Source organism: Taudactylus pleione, unplaced genomic scaffold (assembly GCF_031769625.1).
Source record: "Taudactylus pleione unplaced genomic scaffold, aTauple2 ptg000108l, whole genome shotgun sequence".
Lineage (NCBI taxonomy): Eukaryota > Metazoa > Chordata > Amphibia > Anura > Myobatrachidae > Taudactylus > Taudactylus pleione.
Window position 1 is genome coordinate 2,663,461 of NW_028284510.1, and position 24,324 is coordinate 2,687,784.

Genomic DNA, 24,324 nt, shown 5'->3' on the forward strand with positions numbered 1-24,324 from the left:
TCCTGACAGTGGTGGGTGTCCCTTCTGTGGGTATCTCAGTGTTCCCTGGTTTGGGGTTTCCCACTGTCTAGCTTTACAAAACCTACTTATGTGCCCCTCCTTGTTACATCTATAACACCTTCGTGGTTGATGTGTATTGAAAGGTTGTTGTTGTGTGGGTTGGGGAGTATGAAAAGATTGTGGTTGTGTATGGGGATAAGGGTTTGGAGGTTGTGTGGGATGAGTGTATTGTGGCTGTGTGTGATAAGAGTGCTTCGGTGTTATTTGCATTCCTTACTAACAGCCATTAGTTTCTTGCTCTGCATTTCTCTCTTCCTAAGGATGTTTTTATCATGTTCAATTGAAGTTTCCCTGAGTGTGTCTACCGTAACTCCCCTCCAACCAGGAAGTGAGTGTCTTTAAGACCATCCATAAGCACTGCGATTGTCATTTCCCTGTGGTGTGTGTTGTCTTTTATATCCTCTATACCTGGTGAAATAATCTGCTGCAGACTCACTGTCTTTTTCCTTAATTGTGAAAATCTTACTCCAGTTAACTACTACTGGGAAATATACGGCCAACTGGTTGACAATACGGGCTATGTTGTCCTGATTACCTTCATCTGTTATGGGATTATCTCCATACAATACACAGGCTGTGATAAACTTTTTCATGTCGGTATTGTGTGGAAGACATGCCCGTAATTCCACTCACCAATCTTTTTTGGTTGGCTCATGAGCATTACCTAAATCCTTTACAAATCTCTGCCACTTTGCTAGTTCTTTCCTAGGGTCAGGGAAATCTGTAATTATGGAATGTAGTTCTGCTCTTGTCCATGGACAATGCATCACTACATTCCTTGTGGCCGCTACACCATGTGCGTCCGGATTCCAATTGGGAACCATTATTGACCGGACAGGATGGATGCCTGCCACACTGCTACCTTTGGTCTGATTACCTGGTTGAGGTTTCAGCCTACCACTATGATATTAACAACCTCTGCTACTGTTACAGTGGGTGTTAATACTTCCTGCACTATCAATTGTGGGGCTACCTCCACTATGGGGGTACAGGTGGGGCAGGTACCTGTGCTTGCTGGAATGGTACATTTAACATATGGGCAACATGGGAAAGAGCTGACATTACAACAGGTTCATCATCTGCATTATAAACATGTTCCTTATAGTTACACAGGACAGGGTACAAGTTACTTGTTCAAATTTTATGGGTTTTGAGATCGACTGTACCTTGATCTCCATCCGCATAGGGTGGAGATGGTGTGCATGCGCTACTAACAATACCTTCTGCAACACTATCTTGCTGTGCATGCACGCTCTTTTGCGGTGCACACACAATGCTATTTAGTGTTGCATACGCGGTCACTTGCTTCGTGGGCGTGACGCTAGTTAGCATCATGTGCACACTGCTAACCACATGTTTCCCTTTGTGCTGCCACAACTTTAAACAATCATTAAACTTTATACTTTTCTTTAGAGATTTCACTAAACATATACTACTTCCAACATTATTCAGTACCTCTGAATCAAAGCTACCGATTTTGGGAAAATGTTTCCTACATTCTTTGTTCATGTTGACCCATATGCTACAGTACACCGTAGCTACATACCGTACTTTTTAAACATAATATACTTGGCCAATCCAGTCGGCCCTTGCATCAGCAGCACATCATCGACCATTTCCAGAGATTGCTTCGCCCCATCTGAGAAAACGCTTAGCAATTTCTAGAGAATATCGATTGGTAAATGATTTTCAGTGAGCTACGTTCACACACTCCCTCCCATTATGCACAGTCGGCCCGCAGGGCATTACAGTCAGCTTGCACAATGAGGAGCAGAATAATCACCTATTGTAAATGATTCTACCTGTGGTGAATTCAAACTGACTTCACCGGTCCCAGTAACAGTTATCAATCCTGAGGTCTGTGGTCATCCAAGAGAATGGCTACTAACTGGGACCGGGACACAGGCTATATACCCTAACAGATCATGATAACAACAATGTACAGTATACAGACAAACATAATTCCATTGGTTCTTGCTCTTGGTCTTTGTAGTACGCTGTAGTTCATAGGACAGTTCACTAGGGGTATGTCCCAATTCTCCAGATTACATTGTCTTTCTTTAATTGATTTAAACTAGATAGAGACACTACATTACAGTGTAAACATTCTAACCAATAATTTCCTATATTCCAGAACCATCGAATGCAAGATGCGACTCCCTCGCTGATAAGTTCAGATATCTGGAAATAAAATGTGTCAGTTTAGTTCTAAACATGCCATGTCTATCATGTTGTATACCATTAATATCAAATACATACATTTTACATCATAATTAATACATTTAATATAAATCATAATGTGCAGGAACCTTTGATGAGTGTTTGTAAGTACACACGGCCGGTACAGTGAAACTGCAAATGGCTCATTAATTCAGTTTAGGTTATGATTATATGTAAGTATGCGCTGTGTGTCTTCATGCAGCATAAAAAGTGCGCTGTGTGTTTCTATTTATAATTGCAACTGTATATATGTGTGCACGCATTGTGGATACACATGCGGTTGTCATGATTGGTGTCTGCGAGTTACCTGTCTCAGGTGGTGATCGGGTTTCAACGGAGGCCGGCATGACTGGAATCACAGATAATGTAGATAGCTCTATTTATAAGACTTGTGTAGCAGTGAAAACTGCCTTTGATGATAAATGACAGGAACTGGAGGGACCGGCAGGAAGACTTGTTGAATTGAACTGATGAACTAAGAACTTGACTCTGGACTGGAACAACGTTGACTGAACAGATGAGCTTGGAACTTGACTCTGGACTGGAACAACGTGGATAGAACTGATGAGCTTGGAACTTGACTCTGGACTGGAGCAACGTGGACTGAACTGATGAGCTTGGAACTTGACTCTGGACTGGAATGTGACAATGGCTGAAGGGAAGTCAGGTAATGCTGAGATGAGGGCTAAACTGGGTAATCTGGAAATGTTGTGACAAGGTTGGAATTCAGGTGCAGGCTGGATAGGATAATTGGGAATAACAGGTTTCAGGAAGGAATGGGTAAGTTTGGGAATTTTAGGTTCAGGGAGGGAGTAGGTAGGTAAAAGGGGCAGGAGATGATCCACAGCAGGAAGCAAGGCAGGGTGACACGATGCAGGTTTACAGAGTGCCAGAGACCAACCAGGAGTAGGACTAGCAGCAGAGCACAGGCCAGGTATTGCTGTAACAGGACGTCTGGATGCCAGGTATTACTGTAGCAGGTTTTCGGGATGCACCAGGGGTTGCTGTCAGCAGGCTTACTGGATTGCTAGGTTTGGCAGTAACAGGTTTTCTGGAAGCACCGGGGGTTGCTGCCAGCAGATTTACTGGATTGCCAGGTACAGCTGAAACAGGTTTTCTGGATAGCACCAGGGATTGCTGTAGCAGGTTTCAGGGATATACTAGAACACAGAAACAGCATGAACCATACACCACAGGAAGACGAGATGTTCAGGCCCAGAATGCTATCAAGAGAGGATATATATATATCATGGGTCTGGCAGCAATTGGTGGATACAGACAGGTGGTCTGGTAATAGCATTCTGACTGGTGGAAGGCACAACATGCAGAGGGAGTATTCATCACTACAGCTCTTAGAATCAGAACCACACCTGCGATTCCAATCAGGGCTAGCAGTGCTCACAGACAGAGGAGAGGCCAGGTGCAATAATCAGAGCAAATCCTCCAGGCAAATTACACACAGAGATCCATGGGGAAGCTGACAGGGGTAAGTCCCAAGGCAAAAGGTGACAACTAGACAGGGTCGTGACAGCGGTCATTTAAGTGTGTGAATATATATATATATATATGTGTCAAACAGTCACTGGATACTATCAATATTACTTCTGTCTGACCTAAAAACTGACAGACAATAGAGTTTGTCCTGTTCATAGATGGAGCAAGCTTTGGAAAACAGTTTGATCATTTTAACAAAAGGCTCTCCTATGTTTATCCAGAATACAACTGTTAGTTCTACTTAACCACATCAGCATTGGATACAAGGCCTACAATTGTTAAACGATAGCTAAACATCTGACCATTGTTTCCAAATCCACATTCAGAAATCAGTGTCTGTGTTGTACTTCAATTGTCACAGACACACTGTCTCTGTATGCAGAGCAAACACTCAAAGTATCCTTGTGTATTCTTAATTATTTGTCACAAACATGTCCACAAGACATGTCTGTCATCACTGAATATATGAAGTCTTTAAATATATATATATTTATATGTGTAGTCGTGAGTATGGGGTATGATAGGATTTTAAACAGTATGTGGTGGCAATGCAATCGCACGATGCTAATAATAGCATATTAGCATCACACACAATGGTTTCATGTTAACGACGCAAGATGGCATTGTCAGGGGCAACCTAAAATAGCGTCGCTCAATATTAATTTTAAGATCTGGTCTCAGCCAATCATCTGGCTTTGACAGGTCGCAATGATGATCCCATTTGCAATGATGATGACTTTGGTCGCCTCGCTGGGATCGCATATGCAGCTCCTGGGATCGCACATCTTGCTGCATTTGCATTTTAGGGGGACGGAATTGCCCAGCTGTTGTCTGCAGCTCTGCAATTCTGTCGATATCTGAATCAGGCCCTAAGGGTGCAAACTTCCACCTGGACATAACATTTTTCACTACAAATGTAACACCCTAGATGCCTAAATGGACTGATGAGGACATGAACAATCCATAGGATAGGTGAGTATGGATTTTTTTTTTCAGGTACCCTTTGGATTCCAACTGGACAAGGGGTCATGATGGCTTTAGTGATACTAGGTGAGTATGTGTGATAGTGAGTGTGAGTGTGCCTGTATGTTTTTTAAAAACTTTTACTGTCACGGTGTGTGTTCTGTGGTTTTTTAAGTATTTCTTTTGCTGTGGAACTATAAGTACCAGTGGTCCCGTAAAGCCCTGCATACTGGTACTTGTGGTTCTCCAATGACCAGCATGGGGGAGACTTGCTGGGACCTGTAGTTCCACAGCAAAATACAATATTTTAACATCTAATTTTTACAACACACTACACTATCAACCTGGCACTCACCAGCCAGGGGTGCCTGGGATAGTCCAGGCTATCAGCACTGGAGAGGGGGACCTCTTCATTGGGGGCGTCTCCACCTCCCCGGGGATCCCCAGCCTGGGCTGACTAGCGGTCAGGGGTAATGCTTTGGCCAGGGAACCCAGTAAACGGGATTCCCTGGCTGTGGCATTACCCCCCCCCTCCGCTAGAAAGAGTTTGGTGCTGGTAATGGAAATTACAGGGGATCCCTACTTGTTTGGTCCCCTGTATTTCCACAACCAGGACCCATTCATAAGCCCTGTGCTGGCACTTAAAATACAGGGGCTCCCTACGCATTATGACCCCTGTATTTTTAAAACCAGGAAAGGCTTTAAATATAGACTGGTGCTGATTCTTAAAATACAACCCCCCCTACACATTTTGGCCCCTGGATTTTAAAATCCAGCACAGGTTGTACAGAGCCTGGGGCTGGTAATGCTTTTGGGGAGAGAGTACACATCTTTTTTTTATTTTTATATAAACTTATTTTTACATGTACACACAGAAACATGCACATACAGTATCACATGGATATGTGCATGTTTCTGTGTTATTCTGACCTGCTAAGGACAAACTCGCTAGCCTGAAGCTGGTCTACTGTTTTTACAATTTCTCAGAATGTAATAGAGTGTGAGTGCATATTACTGTCTATCTATAGAATGGGAAAAAATCTGTATGCCAGATTAATTTTTGCGAGTTATAGTAAAGCCAGAAAAATGTGAGTTTTACTATAGTCGCACCCTATTACATTTGCGAGTGAGTAAAAAAATGCGAGTTTAGCGCTAAACTATCAATTTTTACAAATTCGCAACCTATTACATTTAGCCCCAGATGTTAGATAGTCAATTGGTCGACTGGGACAAAAGGTCGACAGGGACAAAAGGTCGATACACTAAAGGTTAACATGTAAGAAGGTTGACAGGGTCAAAAGGTTGGCATGAAAATGGTAGACACAAAAATGGTCGACACATTATTTTTTTGTTGTTTAGCCCTAATCTTCACCCTACCCCTCCCCTTGGTGACTAACACTAACCCTCCCTCCTGGTGCCTTTCCCTAACCATCGGGGTAGGTGCCTAACCCTAACTGTCTCTTCTAGTGCCTAACCCTAACCCTCCCTTCTGGTGCCTAACCCTAACCATCGGTGTCAGTGCCTCACCCTAACCATCAGAGTAAGTGCCTAACCCTAACACTCCCTCCTGGTGCCTAACCCTAACCATTGGTGTCAGTGCCTAACCCTAACCATCAGAGTAAGTGCCTAACCCTAACCTTCCCGTAAGTGCCTAACCATAACCGTAACCCTAAAAAACAAAAAAAATCCACCTATCGACCATTTTTGTGTTGACAATTTTCACATCGACATTTTGACCCTGTCGACCATTTGGATCTTTTGACCTTCTTATATGTCGATATTTAGTGTGTCGACCCTTTGTCCCAGTCGACTTATTGACTGTCTAACATCTGGTGTCTATCTAGAAATTGTCTACCTTTTTACTGTCTATTTATAGTCCGGCACCTTTACAAACTAGGATCTGTGCATAATACTAGGAGATAGAATACAGTCCTAATCAGAGCCGTAACTAGACTTTTTAGTGCCCTGTGCGAGAGAGAGCATTGGTGCCACCCCCCCCCCCACTGTTTTAAATAGGGACATAAGATAGTGCACCTGAAAAAGGGCCATGGCTTCATTGGGAAAGGCCAGGGAAGAGATAGGGGAGGCCAGGAGATGCTGGGGATAAAAGCAGAGGAAGCTACAAGTGAGAATGATAATAAACATGAAAATTGACAGGCCCATACAGCGCCCCCTGCCCTGCAATGCCCTGTGCTATGGCACTGGTCGCACTACCCTTGTTACGGCCCTGGTCCTAATGAAATATCATTGCCAGATATTTGGCTAAATATGGACATAATATGTATTAAGTGCACGTAAATATTTGATCCTTGGCATGGATTGAAAGTTGCATAAAATAATGGCATAAGTATCACTACTATATGTCATACAGCATTATTGTCAGCTTAGAATAGTATATCTATATTTAACCATATAGTTTGAATATATAATAAACTGAAATCTGAATCTTACGGGGGTTTGACATGAAAAAAATTGATTTAACATGGTTATAGTTCAAAATCTGATCGCAGTAGGAGTACAAACATGTTTTTCTATTCTATGTTAGTATTTGGCCATACACCTCTAGGTCACACATTTGGAACTGCCTAATTGGAAATTTTGATAATGATAAGATAACAATGACATGTACACTGAATAAATACTGCATTTTCAATTACAATTTACCTCTTCATTTTTTGCACCTTTAGATACAATGGTGTTTAGGTACACTAAGCCTTTAGAGATAAATTGGACGGGGATTATGTACCAATCAATCAGCTCCTAACTGTCATATGCTTGAAAAATGACAGTTAGGAGCTAATTGGTTGGTTCTTTATCTCTGTCCATTTTGTCTCTCTCCAAGGCTTAGTTAGTACATATCTGGTATCTACGGTATTTTTTTCTTTTTAATATTTTGCTAACTTTTTTTTTTTAGAAATGACTCTATATTTTAATACAGTGACAAACGAGGGGATTTCCAGAGCGGGGTTTCCAAATGCTTAATTTTAGAGTGAGTGTGGCCTGTCAATGAAGAGGGGTGAATTAGTATTTTAATAAGCTTCATACAAAATGTATTATGTGTAATAATTCCAGCGTATACAGGACCAGTGATCACAGTAAGCCATTAGATGCTTCAGTAGGGCCATCCTGCCTGAGCAGAACGCATTTATTTTAGATGTGGGCACTATTCCAGAGCATTGTAGCAAGTCCGGGAGCCTGGAGGAGCAGCAGAAGAACCTAGGACTGCCCTGGACATATACAGTATGTATATATTGGGCTCTATAGCAGTACATCTCTAACAGTGTATGTTTTCCAGATCTCCTAGTTGGTGCACAGGTGATTTATTACTGGCTGATACATGTTAAAAGATCCACAGGTGGTGCTAATTATTTCATTTGTAATACTGAGAAGAACATGCAGCGATAGTAACATTCTATTATATTACTATTTCTATTGTGGTCATGGTGTGGGCTGGGGAGGGGGGGTTTCCAGGGAGACGGAAACCCCCCCTGCGTTTGCCTATGTAATATGCATATAAAATTAAAGTTGTGTTTTATTCAACTGCTCCATAACAAAGACAAACCCTTTTTAATGTCAGGTGTCGACATTATGAATGTTGCCATGGTCACCGTCGACCATCTGACTGGATCCCATGTAAGTTAACAGTAAATGGAAATAGAGCATTTTAATCAAAGGTAGCATGTAGATCTAGATTATATACATTACAGATACATATGATCAAGTCAACTAATAAGCTCCAGGCTCTAAGTTCCAGGTTTTATCAGCAAAACATTACACATTTCTCATCTCATTGGAAATGTGGGTAAAATGATTCTTTGCTTTTTAAACATTGGGCGCGACTGAATTGAACGCGAATTGAATAGCACCGGAAAGGAGCTCCCAGAGCTATTCAATTCAGTGCGCTGTTAGGTTGTAGAATGCCCATTCGTATATTAAACCCAGTGTTTATCCACGAGAACGGGCATTTTCTGACTAAACTGCCCGGTGCGATGCTGTTTCCGCGGCGCTAAGAGCAGAAAACAGCATTGCGCCTGTACTTTTGTCAGATTTCTGCTGACACCCCTGGAGGTGGTGCGAGAACAAATTCTTGACAGCGCACAGAATTGAATACCTCTGGGAGCTCCTTTCCAGCGCTATTTAATTCGCGTTCAATTGAATCGAGCCCAATGAATGGAGCCCAATGAATGGTGAGTGTGAAATGAAACATAATTAATAATATACATTATTTACCAAGAGTTGAAATGACACCAGGCCAGTCATGATTTAAGATGATCATACTATTTCTGAATTACAATTTTGCTATATGGAAACACAAAATAACGTTTGCCCCAAATATCACAACAAGGGGTGTCCAGGTGTAACTTTGTTTCCTTTTGCCAAATTTGCTCCTAACTCAACATGTATTGTGATATATCTACAGTGCACAACCCATTGTAACTGCTTCTCACCTCTCTTTCTCAGCGTGGTGGTCTTAACTTCACAGCACTCTTCTCTCCAAACAGTACGAGAATGAACATATAAACATTACATTTAAAGTGACTATTGCAGAAGAGAGATCTTGTTCTAAGATGTTATGAGTGCTTCACAAATGGAAATGATAGTCCATCAAACAGCTTATGTTGTTCTTACAGATTAGCTCTGCAGATTTGTATCTGGTCAGATAGGAGACAGCGGATGCATTTCCTGTTCTTCAATAACTAACTTCAGTGAAAGATAAAAGGCCAAAACTAAATTTGGGTGCACACTATACAATTTGCAGGCCAATTTGGTGAGAATTGTTTGATGTGTATGCAGCACCCGATCCTGATAGTCATTCTAAAACCTGTCAGATCGGCTCCCAACATACGGTGTACTACAGACTATGGCCCTGATTCAGAGCCAGACGCTCTTTGTAAGCGCTCGCTCTGAATCAGGGCGGCCTGTTTTCTTTTTTCAATCCGGTCTCCTGGCCGCTCTCTAAGCTGTGGGTGACCACCCACAGCTTTTGCGAGCGGCCACGTGATGGTCGCGATGGTCAAGACCATCGGGCTTGCAACGAGACCCTTGTGGTAGGGTCTCATTCCCACAAGCCCCAGTGAGCTTCCTGCTCTAATAGAGCAGGAAGCTCAACTACTGACATCACGAGTGATGTCAGTAGGGCCACTCTCAAACGGCAGGCGTTCCTTTGGGAATGTCTCCGTTTGGGCAGCCACACCCCCTCCCCGCCTACAAAACGGGGCGAGCTGTCGATCAACATCGACAGCCACCCTGTTTTGTTGCAAGCCCCGGAGCAAGTGATTTCTCACTCGCTCCGGGCTTGCGTGCGCACTGCCTGGCCATCGACCCGCTTGTGAGCGGGTCTGAATCAGGCCCTGTGTTTCATCTTTCATTTTGGCATATCTCAGAAAGTGCGGTGTGTATGGAAATCTGTCCGACATCTGCTGGTGAGACGATTTGGAATTGAGAGGATCATTTGGATCTAAACAATTCTTGTGCAGTGTATAAGCTGAACATAGGCCAATTTTGGCATCGTTACGGTTGGTTGGTGATTGATCTTCTCGTTGGTATTATTGGGCAAAATCGTATAATGTGTATCCATCTTATTTTGCATAATACATCTAATTCCATTAAATGTATTCAGTTTTCCCCAGCCATAATGTTGCATAAACTGTGTCTCATTCATGAAGGGCAAAATGGCTGAGCCACAGCATGACAACCTCTTTGTTAGGGCCACATTTCAGATGTTTACATTGTGAACATGTTGACATCCTGAGAATGTTGTCATGGTGCCTGTCAACATTCTAGTGTTGACATTGTCGTGGCAACAGTATAAATGACGACATGGTAACTGTGAACCATCTGACTGGATCCTTATTTTGGTTGGTTAGTTAATCAGTTTATTATGTTTTGTTTTGCAACTAATAATAAGTGTGCAGCACCGGCCGACTCGGGACTCCGGAGAGGTAAGTATAATAATTATACGGATGCAGAGTGGGCAGTGTGGGCCTCTTGGACACAGGGTCTTATGTGTGCCACACACCCTGTACCTGTTATAGATATGCCAATGACCTATTAACAATTTTTTCTGTACATTTAAAAGCAAAACAGCAGACACAGTCAAACTACTGTCCTGGATCGCATTGCCCTGTGCTGAGCATCATCCTCCTCCTACAGGGCTTGTTTTAGAGGAGGATGCAGTGTCATTTTCGGTTGCAAGCAGTCAATGTTTATGTTCTGCGTGCGCGTCAGAGTCTCACTGGGCATTTGCTGTAACGGTCTTGCGACAGCGGTCGTAGTGTGGATTAGGATGCAGCATGGTGTTGACAAGTAGTGACCATTTGGGGGAGATAATGGGAGAGTGGAAACTAACATGCAAGCACGTCGCAAGCATTTTGGAACATGTCTCAGCCAGTGACCGCAAATTTGTATACAGCTGTTAAGGCTCCGGTGTCTTACATGGACCTATTTACCTAGATGTAGTATCAAATATCCATTTAAATTAATGATGAATTGCAAAAGGTGGTATAATCATATTGAGTCTATATATATATATATATATATATATATTTGTAATACTATGTGGTTGTTGTATTTTATATGTACGTGATTGTTTTAAGAGGTGTCCATTTACAGTATGGTAGATGTTTATAAGATAATATATTTATCAAAGTTACTGATTGGTCTAGTACTATACAGTAGTATGTACTCCTATTACTGATTTGTAAATCATTTCTCTATTTTCCATTAGCATCATGTTGAATTATTTTTAGAAGTATTAAACACTCATGTACTGAAGATGTATATTTGTTACTCATTGTCTTCTCATGATTTTGTTTTATTTCAGTTAAAAGATATGTCTCTACTGATGGTTCAGATTCCAATCTAGTAGCGGTTATACAGTATATTGTTATGTGTCACACAGCTAATATCTTCCACCCAATCTCTTCCTTATTCTCTCACCCACAAATGCTACAGAAGGATAACACTTTAACAATGAGTAAAAAAAACTTTACAAGTCAACTTCTTTACTTTCTTTTATTTTTAAGTGTATAAATGCCCAACGGTGTGAGATCACTAAAATGTTTTGGTTTATATACAGTATGTAAGCTGCTGTAAGCCTATAGAATAAATGAGCTACTTTAATATGTGAAACAAAATGGGAAAAAAAAATTGATATTTAATATAAGGTTGGAGAGTACAGAAATAATACAAAACAGAGTCAATAGCATGTTAAGGCAGTTGTGCCAGGGAGCAGGGTCTTGGTGCCCCAGAGTAGACTTGCCAGCGTCACTTACATTGCTGGTGTCACTTAACGGTAATTAAATAAAGCAGCAGAACAGGTGTAAAGACTGGGAGTAGGACTAGTCGTGGCTATTTAGTGTTATTTTTGGACTATGGAGCTCATTCTGACTCGCTCGCAAGATGCGATCGCTTGCCGGCAAAAAGGGGCCGGATATTTAAATTAAGCTCTCGAACTGTGTCGTATAGGGATGCCCACTATGTGTTAGTGAGCTACAGCAAAGTGCACTCGCAAGTGTCTAAAGATGCCCCTTGCCACTCGCACCACACGTCATCTCCGGGAATTGTAGGATTAACTGAACTGATGGTCCTACTGGCCTGGCGGGGGGCCTGGGTAATCCCCAGGGGGCCCCACTGCCTAAGAGCCATATCAACTACTGAAGGTGGGTGGGGCCCAGATTGTCTGAACATATGCAGGTTGACCACTGGTGGCCTTTCAATGCTGGATTGCAGGGCACTAGGAGGCCTTTCCCCTGCCTCCATTAGGAGGCAGAACCAGGGGACATCAGGTTGCTGCTTGTAGTTGCCATACGAATAATGACCAGGAGATTCAGGGGGGTATTTATCAAAGCTTGGAGAGAGAAAAAATTGTGAGAGATAAAGTGACAATAAATCAGCTCCTAACTGTCATTTTTCAAACACAGCCTGTAAAACGTAAGTGAGAAGCTGGTTGGTTAGTACTTTATCTCTCACAATTTTATCTCTCTCCAAACTTTGAGAAATACCCCCATAGAGGGTATTTTTTACACTTTCTGAGCTACAGTACAACAAAATGGTCTCTGCTTATAAATGGAGACATTTAGTATAATACATATACAGTAGTGTATAACAGCTAACTTCATCAGTTGTAGGTGTATATAGAAAGCACAGGGGACAATAAAGAGGAAGTACTCTCTAATCATCACTGCCTTCTATAAGAGAGGGATTGTTTCAGGACATGTGCTGACAGATATGCTCTCTCTTAATATCATTAGGGATGGTAACTGTCTGGAAATGCACACTTGTTTTACACTGCTGCACTTAGCCCAGCCATTCCAGCATAGCGGCCACATGGTGCCCAAACTGATCAAGACTGGCGGCAACTGCAGCACCAACTGCCGACAGCACTCCCAGTGCTAACTTTAGGTCCAGGCAGTGCTGTGCTCTTTCAGGCTTCTCAGACACAGCCTTGGCCCTGATCTATGGTGACAAGGTAGTGTGACATCCTAGGTCACACAGTCACACACTGTCCCGTCTTTACAGTTCTCTTTGGGGGATAGTGTATGTGTTTCTTTTCCTGTGGGGGACAATGAGTTTTACATATTTCCTGTGTGAGACAGTGTGTGAGTGTATTTTCTCCAGAAGGGTACAGTGTGTTTAATTTTTTTTATGAAGCTTGACAAAGTGGGTGTTTTATTTATTATTAATAATAATAATAATAATAATAATAATAATAATAATAGTATTAATTATGGATATATTTAGAATGGGGGGTAGCTCCAATATTCTTACACAGGAGGCTAGGAGACCTGGTGCTCGCCTTGGCTGTGCTGCAGGGTGGTGCGGAGGTGTGAAGTTGGATATCTAGCTGCATTGGTTGTCTGGAGGTATTAAGGGCAAGCCATGACTTTATGGGGACAGCCTCACAATTATGATCTTGTTTATGTTAGAGAAATGCCAAGCTGGGCATGAAGGGGTTCTGATGGCATATAAAGGGGCATGTAGGGCTCTGATGGCATATAAAGGGGCATGTAGGGCTCTGATGGCATAAAATGTGCATAAGTGGACTCTGACAAAATGTGTGTAATCCTACTGTGGTTGTGTTCACACCACTGGCCATACTCTTTGACCATACCCCATGTATGGGAATCTGAAAGTAAAAAGGTGGTAACCATTGCTGGGAGGCTTCTACACTATATGATAATGTTTATTTAAACCAATAAAACAAAAGATGAAACAACATGTCATTCGTTTTTGAAAAAAGCTTTTATTTATATAAATAAAGCATTATTTCTGCTGCCTGCCCCCGTTATCGCCATCTAAAGTATGTGCCTATAAGGGCAAACAAACCTATAAACTACATTTTTTTTTGCTCTAGTTACAGAGTAATTAGATATATGGATTACAGTCTTAAATTATAGCATAATGATATAGTGACTTTTCAACCATTGACAAAGAATATTTCGGTAAATAGCCTGATGTCCAAATAAAGCTGCTGATATACTGTAGTCTTCCTTAATTACAAAAATAATAATTGTGAAGGATGGGTAATATGTATATTTCAGTTGCTAAACAAGCAGATATTTCGGCAGATGTATGAAGCTCTGGGAAGTGATAAAGTGCAGAGTAATAAACGACCAACCAATCAGCTCCTAACTGTCATGTTATAGACTGTGTTTGAAAAATGACAGTTGGGAGTTGGTTGTTTATCACTCTGCACTTTATCACTTCCCAGAGCTTCATACATTTGCCCCACTGTGGTATGGCACTAATTATGCCCTGCGTGGGCTGAAAACAACCTCTCTAATGGCTGGCCACTTCTCTTAGATGGATGGCCACACCCCCTATGGTAAATGACCATGCCACCTTTGTGGGCCCCTATGATTGCATTCACCAGTGAGCCCTTCATGCCCAAGTCCAACACTGCCTGAACCAGAAAGCAGTGTGATAGCGTTATATTATCACACTGCTTTCAGCTCTTTGGAACCCATCTCCTGGAAAGAGTATTTTTTGTAAATTTTAGTGAGAATTGAGAATTTGGGCAGAAATCATTTATCACATCCACATTAAAAATGTGGTTTGTGATAAATATGCCTCTTGAAGACAGATAAAGTGAAGTATTTACCCAAAGCAACGATTCAGCTTCTCATGTTATAGACCAGTGTTGGCTAACCTTGACACTCCAGCTGTTATGGAACTACATAACCCAGCATGCACTGCTACAGTTTTGCTATTAGGGCATGCTAAAACTGTGGCAGGGCATGCTGGGATATATAGTTCCACAACAGCTGGAGTGTCAAGGTTAGCCAACACTGTTATAGACTGTGCCAGCTAAATAACAGTTACAGTAGAAGCTGATCGGATGATATGGACAACTTCTTGACTTTATCTCTCTCCAAGGCTTGAAACATCTCCCCCACTATGTTATACTGTACATTCAGTTACAGGAAGTGCCTGTGAAATGGGCATGAATTGTTGTTAGTAAAATACCCATCCATCATACTGCTATCTATTCCCCAAAGACCAGAAACATTTAGTTTGTCTCAGTTTTTAAGTCACCTGCATGTAAATAACTAAGATGGACACCAAGAAAGGACATAGAAGGATATATATGTTATATACCAAGCATCATGCAATATATTTGTACAGAATTTACAGAATGTTTAAACATATTACTTATATAGCACGTTAGTGTACTCCCTCAAAACATATTCAGACCAATGAAATAACAAATTTAATGTTGGAATTGTGCGGAGCAATAGAGGAAGATTGTAAAAATAGGGGGATATGGGAGGAATAGAGTGAAGAACAGGGGGAGATGGTAGTAATACGTGGAAGATGGAAGGAATATGGGTAAAAATAGGGTAGATGGGAAGAATAAGGGGAAGGATGAGGAAGTGGAGGAAGAATCAGAGGAGTCGGAAGCAATAGTGGAAAGTTAGGATGAGGCAGGAGGAATAGAGGAGAAATAGGGGGAGATGGGAGGAAAATGGTGAAGAACAGAGAGAGATGGTAGTCACAGGTGGAAGATGGAAGGAATAGGGGTAAAAATAGGGTAGATGGGAAGAATAGAGGGAAGCATGAGGAACAAGGGGAAGAATAGGTGGAGGCAGGAGGAACAGGAGGAAGAATTGGAGGAGGTGGAAGCAATAGTGGAAAACTAGGAGGAGGCAGGAAGGATAGAGGAAAAATAGGGGGAGATGGCAGGAACTGGGTGAAGGACAGAGAGAGATGGTAGTCACAGATGGAAGACGGAAAGAATAAGGGGAAAATAGGTGAGATGGGAGGAATAGTGGGAGGTGTGAGGAACAAGGGGAAGAATAGGTGGGGACAGGAAGAACTGGAGGAAGAATAGGAGGAGGCTGGAGTAATAGTGGAAAGAATAGTAGAAGGCAGGAGGAATAGGGGGAAAATAGGGGGATATGGGAGGAATAGAGTGAAGAACAGGGGGAGATGGTAGTAACACATGGAAGACTTGAGGAATAGGGGTAAAAATAGGGTAGATGGGAAGAAAAGAGGGAACATGAGGAACAAGGAGAAGAATAGGTGGAGGCATGTGTAACTGGAGGAAGAATCAGAGAAGTCGAAGCAATAGTGGAAAGATAGGATGAGCCACAAAAGACCAAGCAGCCAACCTATCCCAGCAGCTGCACACGCTGGTCGCTGACCACCTCCGGTCCACTGACCTCCAACCCCCACACAATCATGCACCCGCAGACCCACCGGCATCCTTTTGAGTTTGCTCACCAACAATCTGCAGTTACCACCCTTCCTTCAATGGCCGCAACATCGAGAATCCCCACTCACCAAAACCTACCAGTAGGTAAGTAACATTGAGACTCTCATCTACACATGAGACGCCATCCAGGTGTTCCGACCCACTCTCCACATCCCCCCACCTCCCGAGACTTCCTAGATTGTCAACCAAAGTTCCAGCAGGGGTGACGTGCAAGGTCACTGAACTGCACGGCAAGGAGCCCCCAGTCTCATCCCCATCCACCACCAAGCCTGCCCCACCTGCCCAGGACTTCATCAGAGCAGCACTGTGACTAACTGTGACTACTCCAATAAAAGATTTGGCCCCCACATATGTGTCTGGCTGGTGTCATTTTCATTTTTACTTCCATTTCTACTCCCATTTCCTTTGTTTCCACCCTCATTTATCATTCCCATTGCACCACCATCACCACAGCACCATTCCCATCCACACTGCTCAGCAGTGCAACACTCGCACCACACCCAGTCATCCCACACCATACTCACCCACATTAACACAACAGCCATCACTACTACAACCAGGTAGAGTGCACCTTACCCCCTCTATTCCCATTTGAACTCAGTGCAGGAACGGTACTCCCACACAAGTTGCAGCACTCCTTAAGATAACACACCACCCCCTGATCAACAAGAACGCAGTTCTACCACCCAATTTCACATGATCCATCAGTACCCAGAACTGCAGCACTAGTGACCAGGAAAAGCCTACACACTTACCTATACCCCTACAAGACACAACCAGGAACCCCTTATCTAAACGCACCCAGGGGACCATACAGAAACCCACACGTGGACATTTTCAACATCAGAGATACATGCTTAGATAGGGCCAGACACATTTTACAGGAATTAGAGCAAAGAGCCACGTTACAGAATAACAGCACCACCTTTTGCCATACCTACCTTCAGTTAGAGAAACTCATCACCAGAGAGTCCAAAATCTGGTGGGATGCACACATACTTCAATGGTACTTCAACAATAACCTTATCCCAAAGGGCCTAGTCATCCAAAAAACACCCAAACACAGCCACAACAATCCCACTTTCATGACCAAATGGAACAGCATACTTCATGACTGCTCCAAATCACTCATCTACCTAATCATTACACATCACAAAGAAGATCTAGCTCTTCTAGACAACCAAATCAACACTCTTGAAAAAAGATTTAACCCCTACAAAGGGGAGGAGGAATTCAAGAACCTCGCGACACTGATATGGAACAAACTCAACAAAACAGAGGAAGCCATTATCAAGAAAAAGAAAGCCAAAATCACATGGGACAACTCCGGACACCATCAACGCCCTAGCACCCACAAGAAAAACACAGACACACATCACAATGCCAATACCTCCACTCTGACTGCCAAGAACACACAGACCTCAACTTACCCAACATCACATCACCGACACATACCTGATAACAACACCACAGGCACCCCCATATACAAGAAACTATAATTAACGTATCAACAATACATGTCCAAGATTCTCAACACAAGGATCCCACCATACATATGCAACACTGACAAAGAGGACAACACAAACAACCAGGAACAAGATTGAGACTGCAATACATCATTCAGCATTCACAAAATAGAGGACCCATCCGAGACCGAACACTATGAACACTTAGCCAGACAGTTACTCAGCCAAGGGTGGGTCAACACACTCAGAGGGGCACCAGTCAAACAGCAACACAAACAGACACTACACAAGACAAGACCCAACAACCACAGCAACCAGCCCCACCTCCATGTACACCCATCCACACAGACGAACAATGGTCACACCATTTTTTAGATCTGTGGGCAGGCAACTGTGCCTGCCTACAACCACCCCCCACGAACACCCCAAACAGGCCAAAGTGCAAGTTAGACCAACGAGATGAGGATGCAGAGGCGGACAAACCACTAAAACCCAAACATTGACCAATCCCACACCATCCACCAGCACAGCCATTTTCAACCTCAGGAGCCACACCCTCACACCTAATGACATCTCCATACTGAACAAAAGACTAAAATTTGCTCCACACAACCCATTGAACAAATTTGAAGCTTACCTTGATGTAAACAGATTCATCCACAAAACTCACCCTCAAGAAATACTTCATGTCCAACCTCATCACTAAAGAACCCATACACAACCAATACAAACACACTACACTCAAACCCCCATCCAGCTTCTTCCCCAGTCACCTGAAAGGACACCTCATACACTCCTTCGAATATATAGTAACAGAGGACATAAACAAACTCAACACCCCGAACAAACAACACAACCCAAACCTAACCGCAAATGAAAAAAGTGCACTAAACAATCTCAAATCGGACAGAAACCTGATAATTAAACTGTCAGACAAGGGGGGGGAATAGTTCTCCTAGAGAAACCTGACTACATCACAGAATCACACTGCATCCTCCAGGACAAGGACACATATGAGACACTCAAATCTGACTAGACACTTAAGTTCAACCAAATGCTCAAATGTATGTTACTGATCGGATTAGATACAGGCATCCTCAGCAAGCAGGAATACAACTTCATCCATAACCCAAACCCCATCATACCCGTATTTTACTATCTTCCCAAGATACACAAAAGCACAACAAACCCACCAGGCTGACTCATTATTTCCAGTATCAATTCCATCTCATTGAATCCATCACAATACATCGACCACTACCTCCAACCATACTTTAAATGCCAATGCTCACACCTACAGGACACAACAGACATACTGAAAATACTCAAGGACACTACCTGGGGTGATGACCACTGGCTAGTCACCAGTGATGTCAAATCACTCTACATGATCATCAACCATGAATAGGGACTTGACAGCATCAGACACCATCTCCATCAGGACAACACACTAGAACCAGAACAGATCACATTCATCCTCCAGGGCATAGAATACATACTCATACACAATTACTTTTGGTTTGACAGGGACTTGCTCCTGCAGAGGACCGGGACCACTATGGGGACCAAGTTTGCACCGAGTTATGCTAACCTGTTCATGAGCAGATGGGAGGACTCCCACATATGGACAGGTCATGGCTGGGACGCGAACTTGGTCCTATGGACCAGATACATAGACGACGTCCTCTGCATCTGGAAGGGTCCCCTACACACTCCTCGACTTCATCCAACACATCAACAACAACGACAGGAACCTCAAGTTCACGACCAACTACAGTCAATCCTCCGTTAACTTTCTTGACCTAGAAATATACATCGACAATCACCAGATACACACCAAGACCTTCCAAAAACCAATAGATGTCAACAGTTACATTCTCTTCTGCAGTGGTCATCACCCCTCCTGGCTTAACATCATCTCCACAGGCCAGTTCAAGCACATCAGACACAACTACACAAAACTCAAGGACTATCAAGAACAAGCAACGGCACTGAAACTACAATTCAAGGACAAAGCATACAAACCAGACACCTTAGAAGTCATACTCACCCAAATAGGACAAGAAAATAGGAAAACTCTTTTAAAATACAAACAATGACCACAAAGCACACAGAACCACGTTCCCTTCATCACACAATTCAACACCCAGGCGACACAAATAAAAAGAATTATCAACAAACACTGGCACTTACTAAGGGAAGACACACAACTGTCACGTATCCTACCCAACAAACCCAAAGTAATCTACCGCAAGGCCCCCAACATCCACAATAAGCTCGTTTTCAACCACATCCCCCCTAATCCAGACACAAAGCACTCTAGACAACTCCAGACTCACAGGGGTTTTCTTCCACTGTGGAACTTGCACCAACTGTGTCACACTGAAATACAGAAACACCACATCCACTACAACATTCTCATCCACACAGACAAGCAACACATACAAAATTAAGGAAAACATTTCATGCAATACCAACAATGTAATATACAATGTACATGCACTCAACAATACATAGGCAGGACCATCAGACCACTAAAAACCAGAATTGCTGAACACCTGAGAAACATCACCAAACAAAGAGAGAACCACAGCATACCCATACACTACAAAGAATATCACAACAGCAAAACACAAGGCACCAGCTTCATAGGGATCAAACATGTACAGAAAAACTGGAGAGGGAGATCACACCAGAAGTCTCAACAGAGAGGAACTCAGGTGGATATTCACGCTCAGAACCCTGACACCCAGAGGACTCAACCTTGTCAAATCCATCATCACAAAATAATCTCTAACACACACACCAATGTGCACTAACCCCCCACCTTCTGCCCCATTAGTGTACATCCACCACACACCCCACCATCTCCACACCCCATTTTAACCCACCGCCCTCACACATCACCCAAACATATCCACCCAACCTCCGCCCCCCCTCCCACTTCTACAACACTAGGTACACACTCATCCCATACACCTTCACCCCTTGCAACACCCCCAGCCCCTATATCCACACACCAACCACCATACGTACATCCACCCACCTCCACCACCACACCCAATCCAATATCACCACCCATCCTGCTAACCCCAGGCCCTCACATCCACACATCATGACAAACAGAGACACCACATGCACCAACAAACACATGGTTCTAACCAACCCAACACACCCATGGACATCTGAACAGAACCCTAGCCCCCATTATCCAGAACAGCACCCAGTCCCCCATTGCTACAGACCACCCTGTCCGCCTGCCACATTCCTCAGTTCCTCCAATCCTCACAACCAACAGTACCAACACAACCCCACACTCCCCTTCATGGCCATTGCACCACATTCTAACCAACCCCTCTCCCCGTACACACACCCAGCAGCCCATCCCACACACACCCATGACAGTTACTCCCATCCTGCCCGCACAACATTTGCCCACATCACAGATGTAACGAACACTACTCATCAGGGAACCCCGACCCGCCCCAACACTGTCCACCGATGCATCACACACCGCTTAGCAACAGCACACTTCTGCCTGCTCACACACCCACTACGCCCCCCATCCTTATTGGCCAGACTCCATGCCACATAACATCGCAGCCACTCCCCCACCTGCACACCTGCACCGCATCACCACTACACACATTCACTTACGATTGGCACCGCTAGTCACCTGACAGCACACCCACTTCTGGAAATTGCAGTACTTAAGAGCCTCACAAGCATTGATCCACCCACAACCTCCTTGAAGAAGGCAGAAGTGCTGAAATGCATTGGAGACTCCTTCATCCATCCCACATCCATCCCGGCTTGCCTCCACCGACACTCCCCATCCCCACCAGGGACCGCCAGTGCAGACAGCCACCCACTGCACATCGCCCACATGGGAAAGAAGAGAAAACAAAAACCCTGCACAACACCTAGTGACATGGCAAATGACATGTCTAAAATACAAGTAATGTTATATTATAATTAAATGTGTGGCAAACAACATTTAAAGTGACTATAATCCACATTCAAGGTATACCATATTAAATATAATAATATAGCAGAAATAAATTTAGCTCGATCTTTACCATGAGTTGAAATTTGTGGAATTCATGTATGTTTTCAACCATTTTAACAATGTATCTTTAAACTGTTCTATCAAACAGTAACTGTTGTTATTTATTTTCGGCAAATGTATCCCTAAGAACCGACTCAATGAGATCCAATAGAGACTTCCTGAACATATTTTTGAAGCTTTCCACAACAAACAGGTAAAGTATTGGGGTAAAGCAAGAATTGATGCAGCCCAAACAGGTTGCTAAGACCAGTAATGGTTGCAGGACACCCTCTTGGAATCTGCCGTACACAGACATTCCGTACCATATATGATAAGGGGTCCAGCAAATAAAGAATGATAGGACAGCAATGATGAGTATCTTGTAATGTTTACTAGACCTTGCCAGCTGTCTCTTCTTTATCTTGATAAATATTTGGAAATAACAATTTGCAATAATACTGAAAGGAATTAGTAAACCCATTAACAAGCGAAAGCTGAATAGGCCCCACTTTAGCCGCTGTTCATTCCACTTTCCATAAAAGGTAAAATCATTGTAGCAGATAGTGCTGTTGTTGTCATCATCTTTCACTTGTCGAAACATGATATAAGGAGAGCTAAACAAAAACGCAACAATCCACAAAACCATGCAGATAAAGGAAGCGTACTGAGGATTCATGTGATTTCTATACCAATGCAGATTTAACACCAAGCAGTAACGATCAACACCAATGGTTGTAAGGACAAACACTGTGGTGTACATTATTAATGACAATGATACATTAACAAACTTGCACATAAACAGTCCAAACAGCCAGTGGGGCTTCCCCATTATATAAACAGCAATAAATGGAATGATAAGCGTGAAAAAGAGATTGGCCAAAATAAGATGAAAGAACCAAGTTGTGTTTATAGTTTTTCTCATCCGGAACCAAAGGACCCAGAGATATAAAGTATTTCCAACCAATCCAAACACAAATGTTAACAGCAAAAGCACAGCTGATATTATCTTGAATGTCATGAAGTGATCGTAAGTTGTCCCATTACTTGCGCTGGGGTGATAACTTGAGGTCATTGTGAACTGCAAGACATAAATAACATAAATTAACCAATAAGTGGGTGTGGCCACTTGTCACAAGGGGGGTGGTCACTGAAAAATGGGCGCTTGTCAACATGACACACTACTGTTTCTCGTCACAAGGGAATATTCCTTTCGATCCATATGCACCTTACTGCACCCAGTAGTAGTGCCCCTCTTGCAATGAGCACTGTAGTAGTGCCCCTTATGCAATGTCCCCAGAAGCAGTGCCCCATGTAGAAGTGTCCCAGTAGTTCACCCTTATACAGTGCACACAGTAGTACCCTTTATACAGTGCCCCCAGTAATGTGCCTCTTATACAGTGCCCCCAGTAGTGGTCCCCCTATGCAATGCCCCAGTAGTGCCCCTTATACAGTAATGGTCCCCCTTATGCAGTGCCCCCAGTAGTGATCCCCCTATGCAGTGGCCCTTATACATTGTCCCCAGTAGTGGTCCCCCCTATGCAGTACCCCATATACAGTGAACCCAGTAGTGGTCCCCCTTATGCAGTGCCCCCTGTAGTGCCCCTTATACAATGCCCCCAGTAGTGGTTTCCCTTATGCAGTGCCCCCAGTAGTGCCTATTATACAGTGCCCCCAGTAGTGGCTCAACCTATGCAGCTCCCCTTATACAGTGCCCCCAGTAGTGGTCCCCCTTATGCAATGCCCCAGTAGTGGGCCCCCTTATACAGTGCCCCCCAGTAGTGGTCCCTGCTATGCAGTGCCCCTTATAGAGTGCCCCCAGTAGTGGTCCCCCTATGCGGTGCCCCCAGTAGAGGAGCCCCTAATGCAGTTTCCCTTATACAATGCCCCTGGTAGTGCCCTTATACAGTGTCCCCAGTAGTGGTCCCATCTATGCAGTGCCCCCAGTAGTGCCCCTTATACAGTGCCCCCAGTAGTGGCCCCCCCCTTTGCTGTGCCCCCAGTAGTGGTACCCCTTATACAGTGCCCCGAGTAGTGGTCCCCCTATGCAGTGCCCCAGTAGTGGTCCCCCCTATGCAGTACCCCTTATACAGTGCCCCCCTATGCAGTGCCACCAGTAGTGGTCCCCCCTATGCAGAGTCCCCAGCAGTAATACAGTGCCCCCTGCCAGTAGTGCCTCTTACAAAATACATATACACATACATACAAATACACAAAACACTTACCTGAATCCCTGCTCCTGCGCCTGCCGCCATCCGTTCATGCGTCCTCCCGCCCCGCATCATGATGTCTCTGCCATTACGCACTGTGGGAGCCGGAAGGCAGAGCTCATGAGTGAGGTCCAGCCCGGCTCTGGCCAT

At 43.6% G+C, this 24,324-nt stretch overlaps 1 protein-coding gene across 1 annotated transcript; it reads right to left on the reverse strand.

Moving 5' to 3' along the window:
- Positions 1-22,085: 22,085 nt before the first annotated feature.
- Positions 22,086-23,048, reverse strand: LOC148525442 (putative G protein-coupled receptor 33). The gene has a single exon (XM_088470964.1). It carries the CDS (start codon positions 23,037-23,039, stop codon positions 22,086-22,088), a length of 954 nt encoding a protein of 317 aa, XP_088327090.1. The 5' UTR covers positions 23,040-23,048.
- Between the last annotated feature and the right edge of the window lie 1,276 nt (positions 23,049-24,324).